This window comes from Xenopus laevis, chromosome 3S, assembly GCF_017654675.1.
Source record: "Xenopus laevis strain J_2021 chromosome 3S, Xenopus_laevis_v10.1, whole genome shotgun sequence".
NCBI classification, from domain to species: domain Eukaryota; kingdom Metazoa; phylum Chordata; class Amphibia; order Anura; family Pipidae; genus Xenopus; species Xenopus laevis.
In genome coordinates this window covers 74,773,373-74,792,138 of record NC_054376.1, presented here as the reverse complement: position 1 = coordinate 74,792,138, position 18,766 = coordinate 74,773,373, and the positions used below count along the sequence as shown (strand labels likewise).

The following is an 18,766-nucleotide window of genomic DNA, read 5'->3' as shown; positions in this document are numbered from 1 at the left end:
AATACACTTCAGGTCAAAAACCCATAGGTACCATTTGGCACATGAAGTGCATTGTCAGCAATTGCCTTTTAGCCAGCAGAGAAGCTTGCAAAACTACCATTGTCACCTCCCATTCACTTGAATGAGAAACATGTGGCACCATCCTAAGATGCAACTACTTTTTCTAAGTATCATTCCCCTAAAATGAGATTTAAAAAAATATTAAAGTAGGCATCTCCAACCAATGTTCTTGCTGTTGCTATTGATCTAGACTTCAACTGCTACTAAACAGGATTGTAACAGAAATATAAGTCCATCAACAGCCGGCTGAATGATGTAAAACACTCATGCATTTAACAAAGTTATTGAAAATAAAATTAGAAGGAAAAATCTCACATTTATAACCAGGATCTAAACAAAGACAATTGCCGGTTATTTTCAGACATGATTTTACAAATATACAAATTGCATGTATACAAATGATCTTTCCGAAGGATCCCAGCTCTCTTGAGAACACAGGGTAGTTTGTATTAAAGGAGAAGGGAAGCTACTGAAGCAGTTTATTGCCAATAGATTAGTCACAATAGTGCAATCAATAACACTATATTTATTCTGCAGAATGTTTTACCATCCTTGAGTAAACAGCTCTTGAAGTGTTCTCTGTTTGTTTAGGATAGCAACTTCCATATTGGCTTGGTGTGACATCATTTCCTGTCCGAGTCTCTCCCTGCTCACTCATAGCTCTGGGCTCAGATTACAGCAGGGAGGGGAGGAGGGAGGGAGAGAGGAGCAAATTGAGCATGCTCAAGGACAGGTGGTTAAAGCTGCAAACATGAAGTCTGATACAGAACTCCATATGTACACAATAGAAGGAAAGAAATGTGGCGTTTTTTTTTGTTTTTTTTTTTGACAGAGGACTCATTAGAGCAGCATTACTTTGAGGGTTTACTGGTGTATTTATATAGACCTTTCTAATAAAGCTTACTTAATTTTAGCCTTTCCTTCTCCTTTAAATGTAGTTGGGGTTAGGGTGGCTGTGACATGGTTAGATATAATATATACATGTATATATTACATCCAACAACTTTGCATCAAACATCTATATATACTCTGATAGATAGATCTTAATTTAAATTGCTCCAAAATAAGCCCATCGTTTTTCTACAGCTTGCTCAAAATGCTGTATTTGATTGTAACTTAAATCATGCCTAATACATTTCACACTGCAAATCTTTCCCAATTATAAATCATATTGCACAATGTAAAAAAGCTGTAGTTCCTGTTCTCTTACAAAACTATTCTGCCATTTTTACTCAAGTTTAGGGTTTAATTAAAGTGCAAACCAGGCTCTTCTGACTTAAAATGATGTAGCAAAGGCATGATATTGCAACGGGAGGGTAGATATTGCCTTGAATGCAGCAGCTGGATGTAAGTAATCATGCTATAATTTAGCTCTGATCTCTAGAACACCAACCAGGAAAAACAAAGCTTTCACTAGATTAGCAGTGCAGATGGGGATTCTGTCCTAATAAATATGCAAACATTTTGGCTAAATCACAGATTTCAAACAAACGTTCAGAGCAAAGGTGCCATACTTAAGGGATGTTTTCAAAAATCAGGTGAAGGTCTGAAAATCGCACGAGCAGCATATTCTTCTTGGTAACTTTCATTACACAACCCATATGCAGCAAAAGGTTGCATTGATTTCAGCCATCATTCCAAAGTCACTGCTGTAATAGACAACCATCTACACAGTGTACAACCTTAAATATTAGGGCTTTATAATTTTGGGTGGATGTTTTTGAAAAGCTTTTAAGATTAAGACCTTAGATTTAAATAAAAGATCATCAGTGCTTATATCTGTAAATTCCATTCTGCATTCTGTTAAAAATAATGGGAGGACAAACGTTGTTAAAAAAAAAAAAGCGTACATACATAGAAAGACACACACTGAAAAAAAACCAATACTCATTTACTGTAATATAACCGTCTATTCAGTAAAATTATTGCAAAACAGAATAAAGAAGTGAAAGGCAAAGATGACAGCTATAAAGTAGGGGTGGTCGGGTGAGTGCTAGGTGTCGCTGTTTGTTACTGCAGACGTGATTTTGACATACTGGCTGAAGATGGTTTCAAATGCTTCGTCTCTGTGAACCATGGCACCAAAAACTAGAGGCTGAAAAAAGGAAAAGAAAAAAAATATTGTATTAGAAATTCCAGTACCATTTTAATGCTTCTTAGTATTTTGACTCTTAGTTACCAACTGGTCTACAGTTCTCAATACGAGAAAGTCTCCCTTCCACCCAGGCTCCATCCAATGGCCTTTCTGCCTGCAGTCTCTCTTAGTGTACCTTCTCAAAAATGCAGCAGGCTTAGCAGACTCCATCTTGCATCTGTCAACCCCCCTCTTCTGTGTGAAGAAGAGCATTAACAGTTGAAGCCAGGCCAGGATCAGTTTCAACTGCACATACTGCTGCAGGGGTCTCCGACAGGAAAGAAATCACACTGCACAACTTTGCGTTTTTTTTTAAGAGGTACACTAAGAGAGACATTTTTCAGTATAACTGATGATGTGGGGAATGAGGCTTTTGCTTGCCTTTAAGCCTATATGTTTCCTGCTCGCAAGGATACTAGGTGGTATAGCTTAATAACAAGCAACCTGTTGCTCCAGGTCCCTGTGTCCCCCTTGACAGTCCTATCTAATGAATCTTTGCCTTGCCCTCTTTTCTGCCCTTAAGATGCAAAAATAGTGTTCAATTTCACCTGCAGACACAAACATACTGTACCCACATGGCATGGTGCGCTCTCATTAACAGAGGAGCAGGCTATGATGTGATCCAGATAAATGATGTACCCTAACTACTTGCCCTCACACCACATGATTTAGATTTAAAAGAGCAAAACAATAAATTTCAATGCAATACATGTGACAAGTCTCATATATGTGAATAGTCTTGTGGCTCTTGTTATATTTATTCAGTGTCATGATTGGTTTTATACTTTTGTTATCAATAAAGTATTTTTAATGGGTCATATTTATATTTTGGTCCTATGTTTTTTGGTATTCAAGTTGTAAGTAAAGGTGAGTAAGCAAAGTACATGTAAGACACTGACTGTCACATACTGTCATACATGGGTGTGGCTCTTTTTTACAGTTCTGTTTTCACTGACTTCCCATTCTAAAAGGCATGACAAATAGAATGCACATTCTGATGGTTGGGCAGTATGCTCAAAACTGGTCAAACTTCCTGTAAGAAGTTGTATATGTTGCCTCTAAAGCAGATTTAGAAAGGTTAGAATCTGTGCCCTAATATATTCTTCTATAATTTTCTCAAGTCCTTTAAGGCAGAAAGCCAAAGCACTCAGATTACATTGATGACATACAGTATACAATACCTTTTGTGTAGATGGTGTTGATACTGCAATACCCATCCCAGACCCTGGCAGTACCGATAACACTTTATACTGAGGACAAAAAAAAAAAAAAACAAAGTTCATGAAAAGCCCAATGTGATAACAGACCAAGAACATTATTCTAACAATCATTGCAGATCAACAAATATATAACAGGTTCTATAGGTTAGGTCATAATAATTTTCTGTTTAAGAAATAAAGGAAGTTAACTTTGCAGTTGAGGTTTGGGATAAAATGTTTGTTTGATTCCCTAGATACAGCAAGATGCCAAGCCAAAGGCCGGTTAGGATGAGCGCTTGCTACTGTCCTGCATATCCTAATATGCAATACTTCAACTGCCCGTCAAGCTAATCCCCCACCAACAACCACTGGGAGTCTATGACAACTAAATAAAGAAATCAATGGTGGAAAAATCCCCTATCAATGCAAAAATGAGTACTTTTTAGGGCTATTACTGTCAAGAAAGGGTTTTTAATTTCACAAACTATGTTGCTTGAGGTGTGGCTGTATCAAGGTATACTTGCTACATATCATAAATGATCCAGTGATAGGGTATACAAGCCATTATGTACTTGCCCTATTGAGAACCAGCTCACATCTGCACCATGATGTAATGCGAAAGTATGTTTTTTGGGCTGAAATTTGCTCCACGTGTCTTCACACAGACGGTTATATCATGCAGTGGATCGGCTGTATAAACAGCCACATGTGGCACTAGCCTTAGGCTTGTTGGAAACATGGAAGGAAACAGGAGCCATTGCATTAGAGTCCAACCCAAATTCCTCTAAGATTTTAATGACCTTGTCTCTACATGATGGAGCAGTAAATAAAAGTAAACAGCTAAGTCTTCACAAATTAAATCATTGCATTCTCTATAACAAAAGCTCTCAAAGTTTCCACAAAACTATCATAGGCTTACTATAATTAGCCCCAATGTCTCATGTCCCATTTGTAATATCATTGAAGTTACAGGTACATGTAAATATTTTAACTGCCTCACCTAAAACACTCTGCCTCTGGAATATAATGTTTCAGCTTAGAAGTAGCTGCAAATACTGCTGTATATAATACAGTTTGCCATTCTTGTATACTGACGTTTTCCAGAATGGCAAGCATGTCACAATACTTTATGGCAAGTTTTGGCTATATGTTATCAATATAGCAGAGCTAGAGGGATCATTTTAACTCCAATCAATAACAGATTTTGCATTCCTTGGTATACAGACCAAGGTATATTGCATTCATGCCACTTTATGGAACCAACTTACCTTCTGAATGTCTGTTATGTCTGTAAGCTTTATGACCTTATTTCTTTTAGAGGAACCCGATCTTGAACTTTCAAAGCATAAAAAACTGTAAATATTAAAATGTTCAAATATACAAGTTAGGATGTTTAGGCCTCTCACTCTTAATTTCCTGTACATTAAGTTTAATGTTTGTGGTCTTTGCTCAAACACATCAAATGAACAGTATTAAAATATACTTTTATTATAGCAATTAAACCTTAAAAGAAAACAATACCTTCAGAAAACTACAACCAACAACAGATTTATATAAGTGACCCATTAAAGAACTTTGCCAGGTTGTCATATATATATATATATATATATCAGTAAATATTTCCATTTACATATTTTCCCATAAGCCCCCATTTTGTGATGGTCCATGTGCTGCCTCAGAGATCACCTGACATGAAATACGCTTCCTTGCCCTAATTTGCATATGCAAATTAGTATTTGGTTTGGTATTCGGCCGAATCTTATGTAAAGAAGTTGGCATTTGGCGGAATCCTTAAATATTGGATTCAGTGCATCCCCACTTGCAGCTAAATTAGTTTAAAAAAGCTATCAATGCCTAAAAATAATAACAAATCAATACTGAAGTGAAATAAGATGGTAATATGGTGACAAAATCTTTAATGGAACCTATAAAATTCTTTGAATACAAAACTGGGCTGTGTCGTTAGTATGCTGTCAATTATACTAGATCCTTGTAAGGACAACTATTAGTTATTATACAGGTATGGGATCTATTACTCAGAATGCGTGGGACTTTGAGTTTTCTGGATAAGGCATCTTTCTGTAATTGGGCTCTTCAAGCCTTAAATCTGCTAAAAATCCTTTAAATACTAAAATAAATCCAACAGGATTATTTTCCACCAATATGGATTCATGCAGCTTAGTTACCATCATGTACAAGGGACTGTTTTATTATTGCAGAGAAGATTAAAAAATAGTTTTTAAAAATTAGAATACTATGCTTAAAAAGGAGTCTATGGGAGATGACCTTCCTGCAATCAGAGCTTTCTGAATAACAGTTTTCCATATAAGGGATCCCATACCAAACCACTGAGAAAAGAAGCACTTACTTTTCTGTAACATAAAGGATGCCATTGCGGATGTAGTCAGTTGGCATTTTGCGATCTCTGTTAATCAAGCAGCAACGCCAGCCAGTTTCACAGGCTAGACAAGGGAGAAAAAAATGAAATATGGTTTAATGCAAAAGAATTTATATAAGCTATGCACTATGGCATGTTAAGTCAGAGCATAACACAGGGCACGAGATATATGGAGCCTGGCTGTGAGGGGAGGGGAACTGTTTTAAAGATGGGCTTTAAAACAATTGTCTATACTAAACCAACCTGTTGAGTCCAAGCAGGTTGGTTTAAAGGCCTACCAAAAAAATCAAATGATGAAAGTAAGAAAGACTACCTCAGTTGAGGGAATCCTATGTCCACGAATCACTAAAAAAATGGCGGAAAAGTTTTTATCAAACAGTTATAATGGAATGGTGTTGTCCAGAATATGGGAGAATGTGGGCAGGCTCTCCCATGCTGATATGTTACAGAAGCAAAAAAATACAATAGGCAGAAATCAACATCCCCTTTATAACTACATATAGGTTAATGCTAAACCATACTAAAGGTATCTATGTCACAATTGTAGCCATTGTACTGGTATAGCAAAGGGGAATAATAAAGTAAACCCATTAAAAGCCACCCATTAAAGGAGAAGGAAAGCTACAGAGGCATTTTATTTCCAATAGATTAGCTGCAACAGTGCAAGCTGGAATGCTACATTTATTCTGTAGAATCTTTTACCATACCTGAGTAAAAAGCTCTAGAAACTCTCTGTTTGTTTAGGATAGGAGCTGCAGTATTAATGTGGTGTGACATCACTTCCTGCCTGAGTCTCTCCCTGCTCTGGACTCAGATTACAGAAGAGAAGGGAGGGGTGGGGGGAGAGGAGCAAACTGAGCATGCTCTTGCCCAGGGCAATGAGGTTTAAGCTGAAGGCAGGAAGTCTGATACAGAAGCCCATGTGTACACAATAGAAGGAAAGAAATGCAGTGTTTCTTTTGACAGGGGACTCCGAGCAGCACTACTTTGGGGGTTTACTGGTATATTTAGATGGACCTTTCTGATAAGGCTTACTTAGTTTTAACCTTTCCTTCTCCTTTAAAAACCACCCACTAAGAGGTTTTTATACCTGTAATCTTAGCATGCAGCTCAGATTCAAAAGCAAACATTTATGACCCATAAAGCCCCCTCAAGTCACTGATTGGTTACTGCCTGGTAACCAATCAGGGGAAACCAAGAGCGCTGCAAAGCAGGAAGTAGTGCTCAGGCTATTATGTTAGACATCCAGTCACTCCAGCCTTTATACATTAGATTTGTGGCTAACTAACTATATTAGAAACATTTTTTTTTTGCACAGCCTATTTATTTACCCAGTTTTTATTTTTATACTGAACTGTTCCTTTAAAAGACCTCTCACTCTTCTACTAAGCATTTTTCAATTAGTAGGCATCATATAAAAGCATGGTACAAAGTAGTTACCTGGTAGAGGGCGCTCAGTTTCAAGCAAACTAAAGATCTCGTGAAAACTACTTTTTTTGGTACTATGGAAGCGGCCTGTTTCTTCATCTCTACTGACTCCCTGTGGGGCACTGGAGGCCAGATTACCTCTAGAGTAAACAGTCTGGATCTACAAAGAAGCACAGGGAGTATATTGATCTATATGTCTGTAAAGCACACATGGGAGAAAACTGTTCTTTTGCATGGAATATTGGATTTAAAAGCAGCAGGCCATGATGAGAGGTGCACAAAACACTTTTCTTCCTCTTATACTTCATAATCTGCCAGTAAGCTAAAGGCAAAATTAGTGTTCATCATGGAGTTATATTTAGTGAAATGGCAATGATGGTAATCTTGGGACACATCTGCAAGTAAATAGAGTATTCATAGGAAAATTCTCTTGCTTTGTTTAATGTCTAGCAGCCACAATGTTAGCCTGTAAGAGCACACACACATATGGAGTAGAGCAGTGGTCCCCAACCAGTGGCTCGTGAGCAACATGTTGCTCTCCAACCCCTTGAATGTTGCTCCCCGTGGCCTCAAAACAGGTGCTTTTTTATGAATTACTAGCTTGTAGGCAAGCTTTGGTTGCATAAAAACGAGGTGTACTACCAAAATGAGCTTCCTGTAGGTTGACAGTCCACATTGAGGTTACGAAATAGCCAATCACACCCCTTATTTGGCACCACCCAGGAACATTTTTCATGTTTCCAACTCCTTTTACATCTGAATGTTGCTCATAGGTAAAGAAAGGTTGGGGACCCCTGGAGTAGAGGGATCTCAGTCAGAAAAATGCTGGTGAACAAATCACAACATGTACCTGGAAATCTTCTTAAAGGAGAAATCAACCTGTGGGAAAAAAAACCCTACCCCCCACCCCAGGTAGCCCTCCCTCCCTCCAGGCTAACTACCCCCCCCCGGGAGATGCCCCATACTCCATACATACCCCTCAGCACAGAGTCTTCCAGCGAAGTTCCACGCGTCCATCTTCTGGCTCCTCTGTAAACTGACTGAGAGATTGGTATTTCTATGCATGCGCAGTTGGAGCAGTTTGCCAGTTTGTGACAACTGCGTATGTACGGAATTACACGGAAATTGCCGATCTCTCAGTCAACTTAACGAGGAGCCAGAAGATGGACGTGTGGAACTTCGCTGGAAGAATCTACGCCGAGGGGTTACGTACAGATTAGTCACCTATGTTAAATCTCCTCTACCGAGGGCTACTTTGGAAAAACCAGGCATATGTTCACCCACCAGCAATTTACATTATCGCAGATGAGAAAGCATTTTTTATGAGATTCAACGTATTTTTTACGTAAAATTTGTAGAACATGTGTGGATTATTCAGTAGCTGAAGCGACGTCCAGGACAAGTTGTATGTGCTAACTTATTTTGGGGTCTCTAAACGGCAGAAATGTTGTTAATCCTATGCACAATGGGCATGAAACTATTCAGAAGACCTCCGGCATTCGTGTTTAGGATGTTATTTCTTGGTACATAATGCTATGTGGGAGATACAAACTTGCAAAGTGAAAGTTTTGAGGTGATTTTTCAGAGTTTTCATTTTTATAGAAACTGCTATGTTCAGAAAAGAAAATGTTTGGTACTTTGGAGTAGAGAGACATGGATACCTCAGTTTGCTTTCAGCAAAATGTGTACTTTCCAAAAATATATGGTTTCCTGGGATAAAAGTAATTTTCCAGGATTTAGATTATGGCACACAGGGAGCATAGGGCAGACAGAGTGTGGCACACCCAGGGAGCATAGGACATGCACAATATGGCACACACAGGGAGCAGAGGGCAAGCAGAGTATGGCACACATAGGGAGCATAAAGCAGGCAGATTATGGCACACACAGTGAGCATAGGGAAGGCAGGGTATGGCACACATAGGGAGCATAAAGCAGGCAGATTATGGCACACACAGTGAGCATAGGGAAGGCAGAGTATGGTACACACAGTGAGCATAGGGAAGGCAGAATAGATCAGGAGACAGGGAAACCTATCACGACCACTTTAAGATGGACAAGTTACACTATGCTACTTCCAGCAGTTTGTATGAGGTGTGAACAGGAAAACAATGTGGGCACTTTCAGTCTGGGTCTGAGGTGTGAACAGTACAGGGCTTTAGGGGTGTGAACAATGGAAGTCTTACAGTTGTGAACAATGCAGGAGTTTACGGTCTGAATCTTGCATAAGGTAAGGAATCACAGCAGGCAGACTTTCATGTGGGGGGGCCACACAAGGGGGAGGGTCAGTTGGACAGCCCTGCTCTAGGATACTAGAGTACATGATCATTTATACATATGATTTATGAAACTGCACTCTTTTGTTAAAAATATTTTTTTTTAAAAAAAACTTTTATAATTGTAAAGAGCAAATCTAAAGTGTGAGGTGGCCAAACTTCCATTTAAGCTGCCATGATCACCACTCACCTAGGAGACCCATAGTCTGCATTATCATGCGATCCCACATACAAAAAGCTAGCAAAGTCTAGCATTCTTTTAGGTCTCCACCATAACACTTTTGTGATCAGCCCTTTTCAGCAAGAGGGTCAACAAGCATACAAGCGCAAGCTAGCCATCACAAACCATCCACTTATTGAGAAGCTGGCCCTTATATTCATATCAGTATTTATGTGAAAATGGTTATGGGCATCATGGACTGGTGGTAGATTTATTTAAAACCACAAACATCAAGAGACAAGCTTACACAGACAGGACCCTATTTTTGCAACATATAGTAGTAAGGATTGCTGAAACTATTGGTGCTCCCGGATAAATACTTTTTTAATATACATGCTTTTATTTTAAAAGTTCATGCCTTTTCAGAACGTAAAGGGCACATATCATCTAAAAATTGTTTCACCTGTTGTAGATGAAGGTTAATTACACTGTTTACAGTGCAAATAATTAACTCTACAATTTAAAATGTTATTCTTGCACCAACAAATTTATTTTTTTAGCTGTAATATTGGTGTGGAGGCAGCCATCTTAGTGCATTGTGTCTGATTCTGAGCTTTGTGAAATTATCCTTTCTTAGAAGGTAGATTCCACTGCAACACCCTGGTGGTCCAAAAACCACAAACCCCTGGTGCACAGTGAGAGAGGTATCGGCCACCTCACAACCACATAGGAATAGGAAAATATCACCATCACACAGGGAATGATGCTAGCAGGCGATCCTTGCAAAGTTTATTGCATGCTAAACTTTGCAAGGGTTCGCTCTGCTAGCATCATTCCCTATGTGCCGGTGAAAAAAATCCTTTCTTCCCATAAGGGAATAAGATAATTGTTAATATGGAACACTTGGGCAGAACTGTGCTAAATATGGACAACCACAGAAATAAATACAGATTAAATCTGCATTTATAATCTGCATTGATAAATGAGTCAATTCAATAACACTTGTACTCATTAAGCACAAAAGCTGCAACTTTTGAATTCACTAGTTTTAATTAACCTTTAAATTAACATTTCATTTGTTATAGAATGGCCAATTCTAAGCAACTTTTCAATTTTCAATACTTATTTGCCACTTTTGTTCTGACTCTTTCCAGCTTTCAAATGCCATCTAAAAAACAAATGCTCTTTAAGGCTAAAAATGTAATAGTATTGCTACTTTTGATTCAGGCCCTCTCCTATTCATATAGCAATCTTTTATTCAAATCAATACATGGTTGCTAGGGTAATTTGGAACCTAGCAAACAGGTTGCTGAAATTGCAAACTAGAAAGTATAAAAAGAAAGAATACAAAGCTAGAGAACTCACAAACCACAAAGAATTTAAAAACATGAAAAACATAATGAAATGAAAACCAGTTGCAAATTGTCTCAGAAAATCCCTCTCTACATCATACTAAAAGTTAACTCAAAGGTAAATATAATTAAATAATTTAATAAATGTGCCCCTAAGACTTCTATTTTATTGGTACAAATCAGAACTATGCTAGACAGTGTTTATTTTTTACCACTTGCAGAAAAATACTGCATAGCCTGCGTTCCATTACCATCAGTACCAACCACTACACTCAATGGAAAATATATCCAGATTACTCCCCTTAAATGAAAGGCAAACTAAGAATAAAGTAGAACGTAACCCATGTATAAAACTTCTGTTTTCTGAGATTATAGCCTCATATATGGAATCAAGCCTATATATAAAATGCATTACATAAATACAATGCCTACCAATTTGCACATGATTGTTTTGAATGTATTAGTCTTGTTAGCTCTCATGGCTTGGGTCATTAGTGTAGATGTAGAACATGTGAATCCAGCGTTTATTTAACCGGACATAATCAGAGAGGTTTAAAATAAAATACTATATTGTTATGTAGACAAGATGCCAAAAAACACAAAATGTCACTCTGTGTTTCATACCTTGTCATGCCCTGACAGCTAGCAGGAAAAAAAAACAAACACAAATGTGACAGTGACAAAAGAAAAGGTGAGGTCTTGTTCACATTATATACACATTACAAAACAAACCAGTGAGAGGATTTAGACATGTATATGCACAGTGAGTGGTCTCCACTAGAAGAGACAAAATGTTTGACATAAGATTATGTTGGTGTTGTTCAAATAAAAAATGGCAGAACAGCAAAGCAGGACAATGCATTATTTAAGTTTATACAGCAACACATATGTAACTACCTGTTGCAGCATCACTAGAGCAGAAAAGGGAAAATATTTATGAGAACAGCAAGTATTGAGGGGTACTACAATGTACAAAAAATGATTAGGGGGAACCATTTATTTAACACGTGGCAGGATCACAGCAACATTTCAGACAACACAAAACCTTCTGACAAGTATTTTGTCATATAATTTGTTATCTTGAAAAAGTACTTGTACAGTCTGAAACATTGCTGTGATCCTGCCATATGTGAAATAAAGGTGGTTTTATTACTAAGAATGGAAGTTCTGCAACCCTTCTTAAAGCTGAATAGGTACATAAATCTGAACATACCATGTTTAACAAAAAGCCTACAAGGGCTGGGAAATTGCTGTTATTGTAGGTCAAACTGTGTACCCATTCTTTTCACTGTGAATGAACCCAATATAGTTTTGAGATTAAGCAAGCATGTTAGAACAGAAAAATGAAACCATGTGTAGAGAATACTTGTCTTGCTTGCTTGTTAGAATTTTTGCCCTTGAGCTGTTTGACTTTGAAAGTGTAAATAACACTAATGACCTCGAAGCAGAAAGCTGCTGGAAATAAAATGAACTAGAATGTGTATCCTCAAGTCAAAGCAAGGATCATTCTTTCAATCTGAAACCCCAAAACAAAAACAATAATGGATATGACTGCATCATTCCTCAAATCTTTACCTTTCACTTTGCACATTTACTAAGAATGTTGCTTCAAGGGGTTGTTCACCTTTAAACACCTTTTTCAGTTTAATTAGTTTCAGATTGTTCACCAGAAATAACGACTTTTTCCAATTACTTTCCATTTTCTACTTGTGACCGTTTAACTAATATTGAAGTGTAAAGATTCATTTTTCACCTTCAAAAGCAGCTTAGAGAGGGGGAGGTAGCCGACTCTTTAACTGTTTTAAATGAATACATTTAGCGGATACATGTGTTATCCTTGTTCCTGCTGAGCAGAATCCCTGAGTTTCAGCTGTTAGAATTAATACAATATTTGCTAATATTCCACAGATGCGGCTGAGAAATGTATCAATTATATATAGCAAATTGTAACAGTTCAGAATGTTCCTGGATCACTGAGCCACCAGACTGAAACACTAGACAGAGGAACATTAAACTTTAAACTTAACTTTTGGGAAAACTGTAAAAAATGGAAAGCAATTGAAAAAAGTTTTTATTTATGGTGAACAATCTAAAAACAATTGAACTGAAAAAAGTGTTTGGAAGGACCCTTTAAGGATCGCTGCATTAGTAACAGAGACAAAACTGTCAAACTGAAGAATATGTATCAGGGGTGGTGTTCTTTTTATGTATTGCCATGAAATTAACTGCTTTGAAATGTTCTGTCCCCATACAACCTCAGATTTAAGACAGCTTGTTCACACTAACTACAACAAAGCTGTTTCTTTTGGCAGTGTATTTGAAGTCATATCTAAAATAAACTTTAGCACTCCAGCTCCAGAATTAGAACTCAAAAAATTCTGTTATAAGCAGTTATAGTGGTATATCTCTGTGTCTGCTAGTAATGCACAAAGAATTGCTCCTTTCTGCAATATTTGTCAATGGCTTAAAGGATGTTTCCGTTGCTGCAATTTTAATCAGTTAAAACTCCTTGAACTGCTGGAAGCCTCTCCTCCTTATAGTCTATAGGATGAGTATTGCATATGGAACACCATAGAGAGTACTGGTTTCAAGTTTCATCATGTAACTCATGTTGGTGCTGCCTTTAAGCAGAATGCTTTGAAGTTTGGGGGTTTTTTGGAATGCATTGGAAGCAAGACAAATATACATACCCTTCTTGATGAAGTTGCATTTGTCCGCTCTTTAAGCTGGGGGTCTGTTGGCAGACTTGTCCATATGATATAAGGGGTGTCATACTTTGCTCGAAGTCTTGGACAGCGTTTAAAGATAAAGTCAATGAGAAAAAACTTGATTCCAGCATACAGTCCTGCAGGGTACACAAGATAACACAGTGTTTCAGGAACATTGAAATATGCCTCTTTCATTTAGGAAAATCATGGTTCAAGCTCTTAGAGAAAATAAAACATATAGTGAAAACTAACCTGTATGTATGCAACTTTAAAACTATTGCTATTTCATATGTCTTTGTTAAATGAAACAACAGTATGCTTTTAACAACCAGGTAACAATGAGAACACTGTGGGGCTCATTTATCAATGTTGGGAAAATTTGCCCATGGGCAGTAACCCATAGCAACCAATCAGTGACTGCCTGTTTCAGCCAACTACAGGTAGAATAATGAATGCAAAAATGTTATTAGATACCATTGATTTGAGCCCATGGGCAAATTCGTGCAGATAAACTACCCCCTCTAGTTCTGCCCAAAAACAGACCAATCACTAAATTATTCTGCTGTATAACCTGTAAAATAACTTATCCTTTGCCAATATTCAACAGGCTATTCAGGGAAAACAAGGTTATCTCCTAATAATTAATGTATATTAACAATAACGCAAGTCACTATAAATGGTACATTTTCTATTCAGTATTTCATTACTATGCAATTGTAAAACCATCGTAGCACATAAGTGTATACACCTACCCATACAAAGGCCAATTGTCTTGTAGTGAAAAAAGCACGATGCAACAAACGCTGCCCAGAGACTAATATAAAGCTTCTGGGTCATTTCTGGTTGAACCCACATAAAGAGGCTGTAAATTTGGAAGAAACACATACAAAGAAGAATTACTTTTAGCTCCAGCTGCATTGATATAATGTTTATAAGGTATATAATGTGAAAAATCATACTTCTTAATTTTTTCCAGTATGTCTGCCATCTTCCCAAATAGGTTCTGCATTAAAAGTAAAATTGGTATTATTTTTTCTGTTTCTCTGACTCACTGATATCAAATATAAATAAATATTTTCCAATTATTTTTAGTAATTTCACTAAAAGTTGCTCATCTGATGTTATTTCCAACAGGACTTATCATTGCATTTCTGCAAGAGGAATGGGAGATTTGTGAGATGACAATTAAATTCCTTATATATTGAAGTAAGGAACAGTATGGCAGCTTCATCTATGGTATTAGGGTCTCCAAAAGTAAAGCGGTTACTCACCACATAGGGGAAGTGACCCAGGTGCACCGCTCTGAGCCCTCAGCATGGGCAGCGGATAAAACGAAAACCAATTAGGAGCAAGCACTCAATGAAGGCAAACTTGCACCAGGACAACAGTTCAAAGTGAAGAAATTTTATTGTGTCCACAGCCTTACGCATTTTGTGTCATAAACACTTAATCATAGGCTAAATGATCAAGTGTTTATGACACGAAACGCGTAAGGTTGTGGACACAATAAAATTTCTTCACTTTGAACTGTTCTCCTGGTGGAAGTTTGCCTTCATTGACTGCCTGCTCCTAATTGGTTTTCAGTATGGCAGCTTCTACTCACATTAATAAACACATTACTTTGCATTGCAATAATTGTATTTTAAGATTTAAAGAATTTAAGATTTAAGGGGCAGATTTATCAAAATATGAGATAAGAGTTTGCCACAGAAAAAACTCACCCACTTTCTATTTATTCCTATGGGATTTGTAAAAGTATTTATCAAAAGAGTTCACATTTGATAAATACGCTTCTAAAAATCCCATAGGAATACAGTAAATAAGTGGGCAAGTTTTTCTGTGGCTAGCTCTAATCTCACATTTTGATAAAGCTGCCCTTAATGGTGTAATGGAATTAATTGCAGATATAATTTGAATTAATTAATGGGCTTCTGCTGTGGATCACACAAATATTAATATAAATTGGACTTGGAAAAACTATACCATATGGTTTACTGAACAGTTATATACAAGTGATGAAACCTCAAAATCAAGTAGCGTATATTGTTGAATTGGTCATTGACCTGGTTAAGAGACTTTTAAGACAATATTGCAGGTCCAGGATTCTAACAATAATGTTAATCAGGAAAGCCAAGTTGCTGTATGTTAATGTGAGTTTGTCTGTCCACCATGAATCTGAACTATGCAGCTGCTGGTTAGTGCTAGAAATGGAATGCTGTACCTGTGCTTTTTGTGCTACATCGAGTACTAGCTGAAACTTCTCAGATACCGTCAGATCTTCTTTTGGAAGTTCCTAAGGGGAAAGAATATTTATCCATTGAAAAACAAAAATGGAATGACAGTTATCAAAAACATGCATTTATAAAAAATAAATAGCAGTTACAATTACTAAGAAAATAAAATGTATCAGAGTGTAGACTTTTAAGATAGTTGGGTTGTTTTGTTGCCTGCGACAACAAACAAGTGCAGGCAACAAAACAACTGAAATGTGATGCCATTACTGGCAATGTAAATCACTTCAGGTAAACTACCCAAATCATGCAAAAAATTGTCATTTTACATGATTATGCAAATTGAATATTTCACCTGCCATGATTTACATTTCTGGCAATAACACAAAATTTCAGTTGCCTGGGCTGCAAAATGAGTTATGTGTCATTGCCGTTATATACCTAACAAGCATCACAACACAAAATATTTGGAAACAGTTAGATAGCCACTTTGAGAAAGAGAGTGATTTTTCAGGTTTAGGGAAATAAAAATGACTAGATATACAGACTACAGAGGCTTTCGTAAAAGTCTAGTAAAAATAAGTCTCTTAATCAATGTATAGTTTATCATTATTTATTGTTCTTGTATTTCTTGTAAGAGCTTTTCCATACCGTCAAAATTCCACAGCATTGCATATCAAAATAGTGCTATATATAAATAAAGTTATACTTTAATGGGATTGTTATAGTTTTGTTATGAAAATGATGTTACAAAGTATCACAGAATTTCAATTCAGAAGCTATTCCATGTCAAACCTCAGTGTCATTAGTATAAACAAAAGAAAAAACATAACTTGCTTTGCTGTTCTTTGGGATAAATTGCCCACATTCTAAATATGTTGAACATTTAGTGATACTGAAAGCAGCAGTCTTTCAAACTAGTTTTGGTCAATTCTTAACAACATCCTTTTAAATTTCACTGTCAGGCACACAATTTATATTTTAACAGAATATAATACCACGTATGTCCACAATGCAGAAGTATGTAAAGTATAAATTAACACATCTATGCCTTTTGTTGAAATATGTACAGTTATGGGATGTTATCCGTAAAACTGCAAATTAGGCTTAGACTCCATTTTATTCAAATAATCCAAAAATGTGTTTACTTTTCCTCTGTAATAATAAAACGGTACATGATCCAAATTAACATTTAATTAAACCTTATTTGAGCAAAACCAGTCAATTGGGTTTATTTAATGCTTACATAATTTTCTAGTAGATTTAAGGTATTAAGATCCAAATTACGGAGAGTCAAGAGCATTCTAGATAACAGGTAGGATTGCCACCTGGCTGGCTTTAACCCGGACAGCACAGTTTTCAAAAGGGTTGTCTCGGTCAAAACTGCTCTCTGAGGCCTATTGCTGATCAACATGCCATAGCCCTGCCCTGTGAAATCACCGGCCTGCCCAGCTGCACCCTCTGTCTGGAGTAAGGAGCTGGGAAAGATGGCAACCCTAATAACAGGTCCCATACCTGTATTTGATTATGAGAGATAAAATGTTTCCATTTGGAAGAGTGGCTTGTTGATTATTCCCCAAAACACAATCAAATGTCTAGCAAAGATCTATATGATCAACATTCAGGAATATGTCATCACAAACACTTACTATGGTTTCTGAAACTTGAGGCACAATGCTCCACTGTATCCTCCACCCCCTAAATACAACAGGAAATGAGTAAAAATATTATAACAAATCTCTTCAACAGATAAAACCTGAAAATACTGTAGTATTTTTGAGCATCAGCATTTCCAACACTGTAAGGAGAGAGAAAATATCACTGATGTACCCTGCTAACTGGCAGCATTAATTAACAGATTTAACATTTGCACAAAATGTAGAAGGAATTTGATAAAAGTTTTATAGGCTTACACAGTAAATTGATGAACTGCTAGTATTAAAACAATGCAAGTATTTTATCTGCATCAGACCAAACCAAAGCCAACTGATTGTTGCACTCGGCTACATGCGCACCATTTTGCTATATATATTTAAAAAAAAAAACTTAAGGGGTAATGTAATAAAAGTCAATGTTTGCAACTGGTCTAATCAGATGCCTGTTTCAAACGAGCAACCCGGAGCAAACTCTTATTACTAGGGATGCACTGAATCCAGGATTTGGTTTTGGATTCAGCCTTTTTTCAGCAGGATTCGGAATGCATCCCTACTTATTACATTGTTTACATAGTATCACTCCCAATCAAATTTCTTCCTGGTTCTCTGAAACTTGTGAAAGGTTGGTTTGCCTTTTTTATTCTCATAATCATTTCAAAAAACACCGAACTATGACCTGGCATATCATATTTTTTAGAGCTAAAAATTGTGGATAATACGAACTACTCTTAACCACAAAAAATGTTTTAAATGAAAAAGAAAAAAAACCACCAATACACAATTCACATCTAAAACTGATAGAACAGCATCTTTCGGTCAGCAGCTTGCACAGGGCAGATTTTGGTCAAAAAAGTTTAGAGTGACTTCTCCAAAGAGTTTTTTTTTTTATAATAACGGTATGCTTGGTAAGGTGTTATAAATTTGTTATTATATGAATTTAAAATCAGTTACCTGGCTATGAGGTAATTTAGTGATAACCTCAAAATAGCTAAAAATAAAAACATAGGTATGGCCCAGCCATGCCAAACAGCATTCATGTAAATCTGCAAAGGAAGAGAAATACAGTTCAGTTAAACAGCATGCACAACACAATTCTTAAGTGGTAGAATAAAGATATAACATGTCACCCTAGCTCAGGAAAACCTTAAATCAAATACCATGGATG

The 18,766-nt window shown here is 36.8% G+C and overlaps 1 protein-coding gene across 1 annotated transcript in view; it reads right to left on the bottom strand.

Annotated features, from left to right (window-relative positions):
• Nucleotides 1-1,958: 1,958 nt before the first annotated feature.
• The window catches only part of gramd4.S (GRAM domain containing 4 S homeolog), a gene marked incomplete at its 3' end in the record, with an annotated part of 53,425 nt that continues 36,617 nt past the window's right edge, over nt 1,959-18,766 (bottom strand). The window contains 11 exon segments of the mRNA NM_001097852.1: nt 1,959-2,155; nt 3,376-3,444; nt 4,662-4,746; nt 5,762-5,855; nt 7,232-7,379; nt 13,698-13,852; nt 14,468-14,577; nt 14,675-14,718; nt 15,937-16,008; nt 17,596-17,644; nt 18,553-18,644. Of these exon segments, the coding sequence (NP_001091321.1) occupies nt 2,054-2,155; nt 3,376-3,444; nt 4,662-4,746; nt 5,762-5,855; nt 7,232-7,379; nt 13,698-13,852; nt 14,468-14,577; nt 14,675-14,718; nt 15,937-16,008; nt 17,596-17,644; nt 18,553-18,644 (1,020 nt within the window).